Genomic DNA, 14909 nt, shown 5'->3' on the forward strand with positions numbered 1-14909 from the left:
TCACGGAATGCTTGGCACAGAGCAAATGTAATTTAGTACCTGTTGATTATTTTACAATAAATGCATCTGAAACAACTCTGTCATAGGGAAGAAAGACCAGAAGAACAAAGAAAAAGTATACTCGGAAATGTAAAAAAATAAGTACTAGTTTTGAAGTCCGAGAAGTAAATTGATTCTGTAATTATAAAAGAGGTAGTGCTCGTTCAAGGCACAAGAATAATAAGTGACAACAACCGTACAATTTAACAAACTCATTATCTCAATAAAGTTACGATCATCCTGTCAGGCAATTAGGCAGATGCTCTCGCTGTCGTACAAATGAGGACAACGGTTTAAAGGCTCAGTCACCCGAAGTCCTCAGGCTGTCATCACTGGGCCTGGGATTCCAATTCCAGCCTGTGACTGTCAATGCCAAACTCTCCGCTATTTTAGAGGTGCTCCATTATCTGACAGATTTATTTTTGTTTTCATAACTAAAAAGATGATGCAGAATCCTCTGGCAAACTGCAGGTCAGTGACAGACCCTTAAATAAGAATCTGAAAGATGAAGAAAGTAGAAGACAGTGGGACTGCTACAGAAGCCGCGATCTGCAGTCAGACAAAAGACTCCACAACACTTTTCTCGGGTGAGGAATATGTTAACAGGTGCACCCCCACGGAGAACGGACTGAAACCGAGACAGAGTTCTGCTTGGAAAACAGGAGATGACGAACAATAGCTTAGGGGTTCAAAGAAGAAAGGGCAAAAGTTCTCTTATCAAGAAGCAACCGAGACCCTTTCACACCCTAAAATGCGCCTGTTTGCACATCATCCACAAATTCCCAAACAAAATGGCATTTTAATTTTTCTCTAATTAAAAGTAAAAATTAAAAGTGTATTTCAGAAATCTTTTCAAGGAATGGATTTACTTCCATTGCTTTTGTTAACAATACATCCGTGCTTTCATTTAAATAATCTGTGTAACTTTTCAGGTTAAATAAAATAAAACGGCACCAACTAGAACAGTTTGGTTTAGACGAAGACTTTGTAACTCTGAAATGTTTAACCTCTGTGTTCAGGTCACGACTTGGGAGTTAATCTTTCTGTCTTGCACACACGGGCACTTAGTGTGTTTCTACTCATTGTAAAGCAAAGTGATTGTCTTTATTTTCACATTTTTCTTGCTCACATTTTAACATCATCCTATCCATATATGGTCTTTAACATTTTACCCCGAATACTTAAAATGGGAACCAAAGTCACAAGAGATCACCTCACAAATACTTGCTACAAGTCTCTCAAAGTAAGAATCCTTCAGGGCACACCACTCAAATGAAGCTTCCAGTTTAAGAATTTTTGTGTTGCGTCTGAACGTGACCTGCATTACACTTTAAAAAAAAAAAAGTAATCTCTATACCCACCGTGGGGCTCAAACTCATGACCACAAGATCCAGAGTCACATGCTCCACTGACTGACCCAGTCGGGTGCCCCTGCCTCACACTTCTGAACAACAGTTTAATGAAGTGTTCATTTACGTGCCATAACATTCACGTTCTGTAAGTGTAAACTCAATGATTTTGGTAAATTTACAGGGGGTGTGCAACCACCACAAGCCAGTTTTAGAATGTTTTCATTACCCCCAGTTCCCACAGTTCCCTCGTGCCCGCCTGCAGGGGATCTGCACACCCAGCGCCCAGCCCACACACCCGCTAACCTGCCTTGTGTCTCTACAAACGGGACTTCCCTAGACATTCCACGTAAATGAAATCCTGCCATATGCAGTGTTGCTAACTGCCGCTTTCACCGGAGGAAGGCTTTCGGGGTTTACCCACGTTGTTGCAGGTTTCAGTAGTTAATTCTGTGTAAGTGAACTGTATTCCATTCGGTGAATAGGCCAGCTTTTACTTTTCCACTCGCCGGTGTTGTTTCCCCTATCTGGACTACTGTAGATAATGCATGAGTATTCACGCACGAGTTTTTGTGTGGACATTTCAGTGTTTCCGTTTCTCTTAGGTAGACACCCGGGAGCAGGACTGCTGAGCCATACGGTAAATTTGTGCTTCACTTAAAGAAGCCCTGCCTGTTTTCCAAACTGGTTGTACTAGTTCACATTCCTACCAACAATACGCGAGGGTTTCAGTCTACCCACAGCCTCAACAAAACATGGTCATATCTGACTTTTTTTTATTGTAGTCATTCTAGTGAGTGTGAAATAATATCTCATTGTTATGACTGTTTTCTAATAATTGACGAAATGTTAAATCATTACATCCTCTGCCCACTCTAAAATTAAGTTGTCTTATTACTACTGATTTTTAAGAATTCTTTATATACCAGTCACATATCAGATCTATGAGCCGGAAATATTTTCTCCCAGTTTGTGGGTTTGCACTTTTCATTTTCTTCATGGTGTCTTCTGAATGACAAGGTATTTTACTTCTGAAGACTAACACTGTTCTTGTCTTTTATGGATAGTGCCTTTGGAGTAAGAACTTGCTGTTCCAAGTGACAAAGACTTTCTCCTACGATTTCTTCTAGAGGTTTATGTAGTTTTACTTCTTACCTTTTGTCTATTATCTATCGTGAGGTCATTCTTATACATCGTAAAGTAAGGGTCTTCATTCTTTTTTGTCTTTTGCACCTGGAGAACTGCTCTAGCACCGCTTGTTGGAAAGACTATCTTTTCCCCACACCGAAATGTCATGGCACCTTTGCCGAAAATCAAAGGAGTATAAAAGAAGGATTTATTTCTAGACTCTCAATTCTGACCCATCAGTCTACAGGCCCATCCTTACGCCAATGCCACAACACCCTGATTACTGAAGTTTTGAAATCAAGTAGCATGAAGTCTTCCGACACTGTTGCTCTTTTTCAAAATTCTTTGGGCTATCCTAAGTACTTTGATTTTAGGATTACCTTATCCATTTCTACAAAACATCTTTTTTGGAGAGTTTTCGGCTATTATTTCCTGAAGTATTTTTTCTCCCACTTCCTCTCCTCTGGGGTGTGACAGTGTCCTACAGGCCTGGGAGCTCTGTTCATTTTCTTCAGGTTTTTTTTTTTTTTTTTTAAACTTGTGCTTCACAGTCATAATTTCTATTGCTCTATCTTCAAGCTCACGGATTCTTCGGCTGTTTTGAATCCGCTGTTCAAGTCCTCAAGTGATATTTTTCATTTCCAGTATTGTACTCTTCAATTCCATTTCCATGTGGCTCTTTTCGATAACTTTTCTAACCTTTACTGAGAATCTCTATGTCTTGGCTTCTGCTGCCATTCACTGTTGTCATATTTTCTTTCTTTCTTTTTTTTTTAAGATTTTATTTATTCATTTGCCAGAGAGACACAGCCAGCGAGAGAGGGAACACAAGCAGGGGGAGTGGGAGAGGAAGAAGCAGGCTCCCAGCAGAGCAGGGAGCCCAATGCGGGGCTCGATCCCAGGACCCTGGGATCACGCCCTGAGCCGAAGGCAAACGCTTAATGACTGAGCCACCCAGTCACCCCTATATTTTCAATTTAATTCTTTAAATACCGTTTCCTCTAGTTCTCCAAACATACATTAATTCCTTTGAGGTTTCTCTCTGCTAAATTCAGCATCTGGGAATACTCAGAAGCAGCTTCTGCCGACTTTTTCTTTTATTTATTTTCTAAATAGGCTCAGCTCCATGCCCGGTGTGGAGCCCAACAAGGGGCTCAAACTTACGACCCTGAGAGATCAAGACCTGAGCTGAGATCAAGAGTCGGCTGCTTAACCAACTGAGCCACCCGGGTGCCCCTGTAGTTTCTTTTTTCTGAGTATGAGTCACACTTTCATATTTCTTTGCATAGCTTGTCATTTTTTGTTGAAAACCAGACATTTCAGACAATAAAATGTCACAACTCTGTATTCTGATCATTTTTTTGCCCTTAAGGTTGCTGCTGTTGCCTCGTTTGCCTGCATTGTTTAGTAGCATGGCAGGGTCAGACCTGCGAAGTACGCTTCCTCTGCTGCGCAGCTGCTGGTGTCTCTGCTCAGTTTCTTATGTCTTTAACACTCTGTCAGGACTAGCTGTCAGCCAGTCACTGGACACGGGTGCTCAAACATCTCCAATCAGTAAGGCTGAAATCATCTGCTAATGGATCTGGGTGTAGGGAGAGAACAGTGTTCAAAGTTGTGACCACTTCCAGTCCTGCCTGGGTTACTTCTGCAAGTCCATTCTGTCTCCGACCTGCATGTGCACAGTGTCAAGGTCATGCAGGAGGGTAAACAGTTTCAGCTCCGAGATCACCATGCAGCATGTGGTCTCAGACAGGAACACACTTGGCTGCAATGTTGGGCTGGGAGAGACAGACACCGGCCTTTCTCCACCTGCCTGTCCCCGAGAAATCACTTCCACAGACATGGGCGTCACCCACCCTTCCGTCACTGCCGGGCAAGCCCTCAGTCCTCACCACCCACCCTGCCCCGGCAGAAACTCCATACAACACATTGGGGAGTGTGGGAAGCAGCCCCTGGCCAAACACCACAGCTTCCCATTGTTCCTACCCAAAGTCTGGCAGCTTTTCAAAACATAAATGAGCCTCAGATTGTTGTATGCCTCTGGCTGATTTCCAGAGCACTGAAGTGGTTGCTTTGTCAGTTTTGTCCAGTTTTAGAGTCGCTTTCTTTTGAGAAGAGAATCGGTGATCTCCTCACTTGGTCACAGCCAGAAGCGCCACTCTTCTGTTTACTTTTTAATCCTTTACAGAGTTTTTCTTATGATTTTTACTTTGAAATATTTCAAAGCCCAAGAATGAGAGAGAATATCATGGACATCTATGTACTCAACCCTCAGCTTAAGAAGTGACACATGACAGACACGTGCGAACCTCATTTACTTCTCCCTCATCCTAAATTCCCTTCTCCCCCCATCCCCTTTCCAGAAAGACCCATCATCCCAAAATTTGGCATCTGTTAATCTAACACATGCTTTTGTTATTTTATTCATATATATACATGTGCTTATAAGACAACTACTGTTTTGCATTTTTTAACTTCGTTCAAATGCCGTTCTTCTACATCTTCTTCTACGACTTAATCTCTTACGCTATTATGTTTTTGGGATTTAGTCCTGTAAATACACGTGGCTTTAGTTCATTGACAGTTAACTGCTATATAAATACGCCACAATCACTCCATTCTCCTGTGCTGGACAGCTGCGTGTTTCTAATAACTTGCTGTTACAGTGCTGTCGTGAATACTCTCGTGTGTTTCCCACGCACACGCAAGAGTAACAGGGTCTGGAGGACGACAGAGAGGGGCTATAAATGCTTGTGTAAATACATGAAATCTCCCCACTGGCTCCCACACGGCTGGAGGCAGAAAGAGATCTCATAAGAAGGACAAACAGTGGCTGTCCTCCACGACGGGGAATCAAGGCCTTCCACAGCACCTCGGTTTACGGTCACAAGACGCCTTCCCAGGCAACTTGTCCTGTGTCACCAAGCAAGTCAGTGGAAAAGAGGCATTAGCATCACCTGGGAATTTGTTAAAAATACAGACTCTCAGGCTGTATACAGATCTCAGGCTCCCAGATATGCTGCACCGGAATCTGCATTTTAACAAAATGCCCAGGTGATCTGTATGCACACTGAAGTCTGGAAAGTACTCTAAAGGATGTCCGCAGGCATGCAATTCCTGGATCACAATGGAGAAGTTCTTTAACGATATCACATAATGCCAATTTCTCTCCGCAGTACTATACCAATTTGGTTTCCCAGATTACTCTGATTTTTCATGTGTCTAATTACAACATAAAGCCATTTCTCACTGTTCTCATGTCTACTTTGATTCCACTGGCCTCACCAAGGTTCCACTTCCTAACACTAGATCCTCAAACTCTGGCCCTAAAGTTCCTTCCTTGTGCTGCTACACACTAAACTGTGATGAAAGGGTTACGTGGTCAAATAAATTTGGGAAACCACAGATTAATCTACATAGAACAAATTCTTAACCCTAAGACTCTCAGAGATCTCAGTATGTCTCTCAGGAGCCTCTGAAAGTGGACTACATTTCAAGCAGTTTCCTAAAGTTATTTTACCACTCCCCTTTTTTCGGCCATGGGTCATCTATGAACATATGTGAATAAACTAATGTGTCAAGGAACACAGATGGGGGGGAAATCTGCGATAATTTATAGAGGCTTCCCTCCTTTTTAAAATAACAATCATTAAAAGAAAAAGACATCAATTTCCTCTCATACTCCCCAGATCTTCTCATATCTAAAAGACTCATTCTAGCGACTTCTTTGCAGTTTTATGGACATAAAATAACACCACCAGGAAAGAAAAATACATTTTGCTCAGATGAATTTCTCCCTCTCCAGGATTCTTCATGTTTCCAGTAAGAAGAAATCAGTATGGGATGATCAGGTCCAAAATCTCAAATGTTTTTCTTCCCTCTAAAAGAAGAGCACCTGCTCTGAGACCTAGAGCAGAAAAGCAACTGTCTCTAATCCAGTGTTCCCACACAGATGGCCAGCTGGAATAGACTGTCCCTTAATCTCCTCGTGGTTTCCCTGAAGAAATTAAAAGCTACAGGACTCCAGTGATCTCTGGATACTGAAAAATCACTCATTCTATTTTATTCTTTGTTGTACTATTGTTTCAGTTTTTCTACAGTAAGCACGTGTTACTTTTGCAACTAGAAAAAATACAGTTTCATTCTAAAAGGCTTAATTTGAAAGGAAGAAAACAAGTCACAGAACAATAAAATTTAAATCCATCTCATTATTCTATCAAAATAGACACAAAAGGTGACCCTCAATTAGGGTGCAGAGGCCTTTGCAAGATTTCTGTCTAAAATTGATTGTCATTCACATTCTTTAAATATGTCATTAAACTTTAAAATCTTTATGGACACAGAACTTAACTTTGTCTGGGTTTCAACTTTAAGAGATGAGAGACCACTGGCAAACCTGCTGGTCTGACTCCTGCTGGGCTCCCCTGGTCTAGGAGATGGGGGAGCGCCTACACCACGCAGGGCTATGGCGAGGACTACGAAAATAGGTATTAAAAAGAGCCACGTCATGTCAGTAGGAAAACACAAACTAAAACAACTCATTAGAATGGCAAAAATCCAGAACACGGACAGCACCAAATGCTGGTGACGATGTGGAACAGGATCTCTCATTTATTGCTGACGGACCCGCAAAATGGTACAGCCACTGGGGAGGATGGTTTGGCAGTTTATAAAATGAAACACGCTCTTACTGTACAACTCAGCAATCATGCACCCAAAGGATCTGAAAACTTCCATCCACACAAAAACCTGCACACGAATGTTTATAGCAGCTTAATTCATAATGCCAAAACTTGGAAGTAACAAAGATGTCTTTCAGCAGGTGAATAAACTGCGGTACGTCTAGAAAATGAATACTATTCAGCACTCAAAAGAAATGCGCTATCAGGCCATGGAAAGACCTGGAGGAAACCTAAAAGTATATCACTAAGTGAAAGAAGCCAGTCTGAAAAGGCTAGACACTGTTGGATTCCAACTACCGGACATTCTGGAGAAGGCAAAACCATGGAAACAGTAAAAAAAATTAAAAAAATAATAAAAAAAAATCAGTGGTTGCCAGGGGTGGAGAAATGGGAGGGACGGGGGCAGGGACGAACAGGCAGAGCACAGGGGATCTTTAGGGCAGTGAACATACTCTGTATGACACCGTCACGGTGGGTACATATCTGTCCAAACCCAGAGACTGTACAACAGCAGCAGTGACCCCCAAAGCAAACTACGGACCGTGGTGATTATAAGTCACTGTAGGTTCACCAGCTGGACCGAATGGTGCTGATGGTGAGGGAGGCTCTGCATGTGTGGGGCTGGGAAATCTCTGTACTTTCCACTCAACTTTGCTGGGAACATAAAACTGCTCTAAAGAATAAAGTCTATTAAAAATCAAGCTCTTCCCCCTCAAACCCCATAGTCCAGTGCCTGGCGTGTATATAGTAAGTGCTCAATAAATTGCAACTATTGTTATTAAAGCAGTTAGATTACAGATATCCTCAAATGCTCCCACCAGAAATGAAGAAATACAGTTACTACTGAGTCCGTTTCGACATTTATCCTGAAAAAATCAAAGGAAAACTCCTCGAAGAGGTAATCCTGGAGAGTCCGTAACCTAGACGAATGATTGTCAAGGGAACACGTTATTTTCCAAAGTTATGAAGTGAAATGTAGAAATGTGAAAACGACTAAGGATTCGCAGCCAGTTACTACTAGTGCAAGTTTTAGACTCTTACGTAAGTCATTATTTAAGACACAAATTCAAGTAAAGGAAAAAGACATGCATCTCAAGAAACAAATGGTAATACCAAGAATGAATATCAAAAACTGAATATAATCATAGAATTATGTTGTGAATGATGCGGTTCAGTGGCGGTAGAATGCTGACCGACAAAGCGCTAATTTCTAGAAGGAAAAACAAAATTTACAACCCCCCCTTGTTTTGTTTACCTGGATGAGTCATGGTGACGGGCTCCTCTTTGGATTTATTATTATAGATGACTACGGCAACTGCATTGTGGAAAGCAGCCCGTGATATTTTCTCTTTAAACGTGCAATTTCCCCTCTGCAGCAGGGCAATCCACTGTTTGATATTAGGAGGGACAAAGAACCGTGTTTGAGGATCGCAGCCCAGATGATCAGCAACTAAACAGAAAAGAAAAAAACAATTTTTTCTCAAGATAAATAAAATCAATCAAGTCTTTATCAAAGTGCTCAACTGTTCCCCAAATACTCCGTATCCAAAGCGCTTCAAGCGGCTCACTGCCAGCAGAGCTATGAGTATACCCATGAACCTGAACCCGCATCTGTACAGGGAGAGACAGGTTCCTTTAAAATGCTACCCGTGATGCAAATGCGAACCGTGGAAACTCCTGTTCAGCTTCATAGACTGACAAAGGTGAAACAGACTGATTACGCCCAGTGCAGGCTGGTCTCCACCAGACGCCCCCATCCCCCAACACCCAGGTGGCTGAGATCTACCTCTGACTTCTGCTCATTCGCTGGCACTTACTCTTCTCTCCACACCCCTACCCTACTCCCATTTCCCTACCCCTTCTCACCCCACTCCCACGCTGCAGAAAGAGACTGATTTGGCTGGAGGTAAACGAGGCAGCCAAACTAACTCCTGCTTCAGTTACCAAGTGGCTTGTTGAAATTCAAGCATGTTTGAACGTATTTCTTAATAAGCGTCTAAGAAAATTAGAAAGGTAAGTTTTGGCTTGCATTGGAAGTTTAAATTGTTAAAATTACACGAAACTAGGAACTAGAATAGATTATTCCTCTAATTCACATTTATTGGTAAAAATTACAATTCCACATTAAGATACATATATTAACCTCACTATAACCACCTGTCTGACAAGACACATGGAGACCCCAGAACACTCCCTGGGGACACTAATTACAAGGCATCATTGTGGATCTGGGGGGAGAGTTTGCTGCAGACACCCATAAGGACACGGGAACTTGGGAGGCCGGGCTGCTCAATCCGAGTCTATGTATATGGTCACCATCGCTCTGCCACCCTTTGCAAATCTTAAGGAGCCACCCCTCGTTGCTCTTTGCTCTCCCCGCCTCCTCACGTTTCTAACAGGTGAAAGTGAAAAGGCAGGGGGTCCAGAAGGGGGAAAGAGTCATGGAGGTGAAGTCTGTAGACCGCCCCCCGCAGCGCCAGAGGACAGCAGGCCCGAGGCTCTGCACTGGCTGGGTGGAGGGAGCAGACCAAAAAAGGGTAACACTAAAAGCAAAGGAATAATAAAAATACTAAATCAGTATTAATAATAGACTATGAAAAGATGACACCGGTGGGGAAATATATATGCTTTCCACACCCAGAAGCACACTACTGAGCTGCAGAAATGAAACGCTTATGCTACTTAAACTGCACAGTGTAGAGAGGCCGACTAACTTCAGGGAAATGGAACAACTATCACTCATTCCCACTTACACAGTACTTTCCCCAAGTGCTCTTATTATCGCAGTGAAGAATCATAACAAGAGCGTATCTGCTACCAGAGGTCTCCTGACACAACGGAGACGTAAATAATTTCACAATGTCATGATTTACATTGTTGACAACTATCACTCCTTCTTTAAACAATTTCTGCACTCCGAAACTTTCGTCCTATTCTCAAATCAAATGGATGGAAAAAAAGCCTACATTACAATTTTAGTGTCAAGTATTTTATTCATTTTTAAAGATTTTATTTATTTGAGAGAAAGAGAGTTAGTGCACGCGAGTGTGTGCGAGCAAGCGTGCACACACAAGTGGGGGGAGGGGCAGAGGGAGAAGCAGGCTCCCTGCTGAGCAGGGACCCAATGTGGGGCTCCATCCCAGGCCCCTGGGATCGAGACCTGAGCCGAAGGCAAACGCTTAACCGACTGAGGCACCCAGGTGCACCAGTAGTCAACTATTTATTGAGAGACGCATTCAAGGCATCATGGAACTCTGAAATCCTGAAACAGACTGTTTACTTGCAGTGGTATTTGTTTCCCAGATAATTATGCTGCTTTAAATATAAGCATTTAGGCTACGTGTTACTGTAGCCTTCCTGTCTTAGAAAAACCTTAAATACTGATATAGAGAGCAACCGAAGAGCTGGTTTCAAGTGTTTCATTTGTTATTTTTCGAAACACACTGCTGCACAAACCCTGGAAGAAAATACAGAATCAGGAATACCCAGAAGGACTTGTATACTCGTCTTCAGCAAAATAATCCTTCTTGTGTGACTTACCCCGTGTCTCTTATGATTTCACGCGTATTCACAGGGCAGTAAGGAGGAAACAGGATGGTCGTGGAATCAGCAAGACGTGGGGCTCACATCCTAGATCGACTACTCACAGCTGAACAATGATCAACGCTCAGCTCATGATCTCTTCAACTTTTACTTACAAAGACTGAGTCAAAATTCTCACCTCACGAGAGTTATATATGAGAAAAAGGCTATAATAATTTCTCTACTCTTAAGTGCTTTAAAAAATTAATTCCCTTGGGGCAACCGGGTGGCTTAGTCAGTTAAGCGTCTGACTCTTGATTTCGACTCACGTTGTGATCTCAGGGTTGAGGGACTGAGCCCTCTGCTCAGGGGGAAATCTGCTTGAGATTCTCTCTCCCTCTACTTCTGCCCCTTCCCCCACTTCTGCGTGCACGCTCAATAAATAAATAAATACATGAATCTTTAAAAAATCAATTCCCTTTCCTTTAGCTTCATGGGTTTCATCTTATCTGGCCCTAGTGTTCCAGTCTGGTGCCGTGGGGATTTTCTGCACCGATGTGTGTGAAATCCACCCACAGCTCAGAGCACATGTCCGGCCCGCGTCCCCGGCTCCTCACACCTACTGCTCCCGTCTCGTTCCCTCTCCCCACTGCGCTGACAGTGTCATCATCCTCTTACAAGATAACACTCATAATTTCCAAGACTAAAAAGACACAGGGAAGGATGCAACCACAAAGCAAAATCTGTCAAACATACTGAAGGAGAACCTGAAAGTTCTCTTAAGGAATCCCCCCCCCCAACTAAGAACAACAGATCCCACCCACAGGTGCGGGGTCCAAACAAACTCCAACAACAGACCGCAGGAGCGGAAGAACATCCCTGCTCCCCAAATTCACCCGAGTCATCATCCATTAAAGGTCTCTGCAAACAGTTGTATCAGCGAGAATATGCAATAATAAGCGAGAATAAGATATTCACGTTCCTGTTCAAGGAAGGAGTTTTCATTACTCAGAAAACGAAAATAAGAGGTTTTCATAACCACTTAATAGGATCGCGTGTTTATTTTATCTATTCATTCCTTCCTGCAATTAAAAAATAACTTGAACAGAGAAAATGCGAACAGCTCTAAAACAACTTCCCAAGAGGACTGAAGAGGAACCGGTCCAGGGGCTCTACTTCGCAATTTAATACCAGTTGTTTACACTTGAAGCGATTTATTAAGTGAAGACGCAGTATGGTATAAAGTACGCAATTAGGAACCACTAAGATTTATCAATAGCAATTTTGTTCAAATTCAGAATCATTTTACTTTTTTTTTTTTTTTAACCTGCCAAATCTAGAGGAGGACTTCACCTCTGACTCCTTTGCCTTTATTAGTTATGGTGTCAGAAAAAACTTTTAGGACGCTATCGTGAAAATGGGAAATTACAGATGAAATAAAATATTGTATTACAGTATCTTACAATTTTGTGAATTATACTTCGACAAACCTGAAAAAATGTTACATTACAGAGAGACTGAACTTCAATTATTTTTCCATACGGCCTTTCCTGTTGAACCCAGAAACAGTACTGAGAATTTTATATTTTCCTTGATAAGAACCAAACAATCACTGATGGGAACAGTTACAGAATCCTCACCTCAATGAGCACAGCGCCTCAGCAACAAGGGAACACCTTGGTCTTGAATCTTAACCTCTAAGTGTATTGCCAAGGTGTGCCCGGCACAAAAGAAACAGCAAGACTGGTTGGTAGTATAATGCACCAACATGAAGGGTGCTTAGAAATCCAGGAAAAGAGCAACATGATGGTAAAGGTCTCGTGGGGGCTGGAACCCAAACGGAACCCTGGAAAACTCCTAGGCAGAGAGGAGGGGGTGCAGAAGTGACCAGCACGAGAACAGAGACGAAGCCCTTCTCTCGAACTCTCAAGAAAATCAAGATGACACATAACCCAAGTTACAACGCTATACCCACGTAAGACAATCAAGTTCTGAAAACAGTGGGAACAGAGGAAAAATATTCTGGCACAAGGACCATGTAAACCTTTAAAGCGCTCTTGAGGGGAGAATAAGTCAATAAATAAAATCTCTCTTCCCCAAGCAGCCTGAAACTCCCACTTTGGTTCTCCTTAGACCTTATCACATGACAACGCAAACGGCCCATCTAGCGTGTAGTGGTCACTACGTTACTGTGTGGGCCACGTCTCCTCCCACGCCCGAGAACCACCAATCTGCTGCCGTGAAGAGCCCTGCGGGGCTGGGGCACAGCACAGCTCCCCTGGGGCGCCTGCCGCTCTCAGAGCCCGGGCGTCTCGGTTCCTCCGTCTGAAATGCCCAGCCCACCGCTCCCTTGCCGACCTCCTCCTAAACCTCAGGGTTCTGCTAAAACATCTCCTCCGGAACGCCCCCCCAGCCTCCTGAGGCTGAGCTAGGCTCTCTGTGTTTCCATGGCATCCTGAGACGACAGCCACTGTAGCATTCACCCTACTGTCCTAGCAACTGTGGTTTATTGTGAGTCTCTCCTCGAGGGTGAGACTCGCATCTCCTCACAGGCACGGAGCAGGCACCGGACCTCCTCGGTGAAGGGAGACAATGACAGAGGGAGGCTGAGCAAGATCCGACGCAAAGAAAGAGTCTGTGCCAGGGACCCCTGCTTCCCGTGGTCTGGCCGGCGTGACGTTCTACCGGCCGGCTCCTACAAAAGATGTAAAAATAAAGATAAAGCCCAACTAGTTACCCTGGGTCTAGATGTTTCCATGGTCAGGTATGTTCTGGTTCTTTGCTTCCTATTTCCACATTAGATTATAATCTCTTTCATCTTTAGGTTTTTCCGGCTTCTTATCCCGAATTTCCTTATTTTCCCTCTGTTAAATCCTAATTTTACGATTCAAAGGACAAAATGGAATTCGTTATTTGTGTTTCCAGTTTGTTGATTTTTAAGTTCAGCGACTGGATTTACGTGTCTAGCTTTCATCCCTTTGTCCACGTCCACAGATAACTTACTCCCTTACGATTTCTACACTTTCGCTTACATCTAGCATCTTTTTATTACTCGTCTTCAGTGTGTTGAATCTTGTTGAAACGTTCTGCTTTCCATTCGTCTTAATTTCTCATTAACTCATTTGTAAGTTCAAATTTTCTCTTAATCTTGTATTGACTTTGTTCCTCTAATTTCCTTTTCCCCTCCCCCCACCCCCTTCCACTTCTGTTCATGTTTTTCTTTTCTGGTAGGTTTTGCTATCATCATGGCCAGGAAAGATGATCTGGACCCTAGCCTGTCTTGATTTTTCAGGAACCTTATATTAATGATCATTCCCTCTTTGTCTTCTTCCCTCTCAAACCTGCCGGTCCCTTCCATCTTAAAAATAAAGAAGAAAAGAAAGCAGGCATCTCAAAAGGCTCCCATCTACTGTCACAGTTGTCAAGAGCTGCTTGTCCCCACTGTTTCCACTCCTCAGTGTCCACTATTCCTCATCATATTTTAATCTCTGCATCCAGCCACTCCGTCAAAGTGCCCTGGCCAAAAGGCACCAATAAATCCTGGGGCACAGTGTCCTCCTCCACACTGACTCTCAGTAACACCCATCTCAGCTGAGCACTCTGCTCTCAGGGCCCTCATCCTCCTGGCATTCCTCCTCCCTTCCTCCTCGTCCTCCTCCACAGCCCTCCCTCTTAGTCTTTCCCTGACGCCTCTCTCTACATCTGAACCCTCAGTGTTGACGTAACCGAGCACTCGGACCACTCCAATGTAGGTCGAGGACTCTCAGGGCTAGAATTTCTCCCCACACTGATGATACACTTTTTTCTTATTGGGAGGACAATGTTTACTAACATCTTGTGCCAATCAGCCCTTTCCGGAGAAACTACTTTTCATTTTTTCCTTCTATAAATCCACAGTTTCCACTATATACAACTAAAGCAGGTCAACAACATGCTAAGAATCAGGAAAAGAATATGGAAAATTATACACAGGAAAGGGATCCATTCTCTCCTACTCTAAGCAGAAACTGGTCTTGACCCTGATGAGTAACAGGCATTCTTGAATGTCTCCAGTGGTTCACACGAAGGGAGGCAGGTAGACACACTGTCACTCTGTCTGGTTTGTTTCCAGGTGACTTTGCCCCACTTCCAGGCAGGACCATGGGATCACCCCGGGGTCTGAAGCAGATTCTGTTAGTTGCCCCCCCAA

General features: G+C 43.2%; 1 protein-coding gene across 1 annotated transcript in view; it reads right to left on the reverse strand.

The window, feature by feature from the left end:
* Positions 1–14909, reverse strand: part of RNF130 (ring finger protein 130) — a 132277-nt gene that overhangs the window by 91983 nt on the left and 25385 nt on the right. Inside the window, exon 2 of the mRNA XM_040622636.1 lies at positions 8454–8648. Within this exon, the coding sequence (XP_040478570.1) occupies positions 8454–8648 (195 nt within the window). The remainder of the gene's footprint in view (positions 1–8453; positions 8649–14909) is intronic.

This window comes from Ursus maritimus, unplaced genomic scaffold (genome assembly GCF_017311325.1).
Source record: "Ursus maritimus isolate PB19 unplaced genomic scaffold, ASM1731132v1 scaffold_5, whole genome shotgun sequence".
Lineage (NCBI taxonomy): Eukaryota > Metazoa > Chordata > Mammalia > Carnivora > Ursidae > Ursus > Ursus maritimus.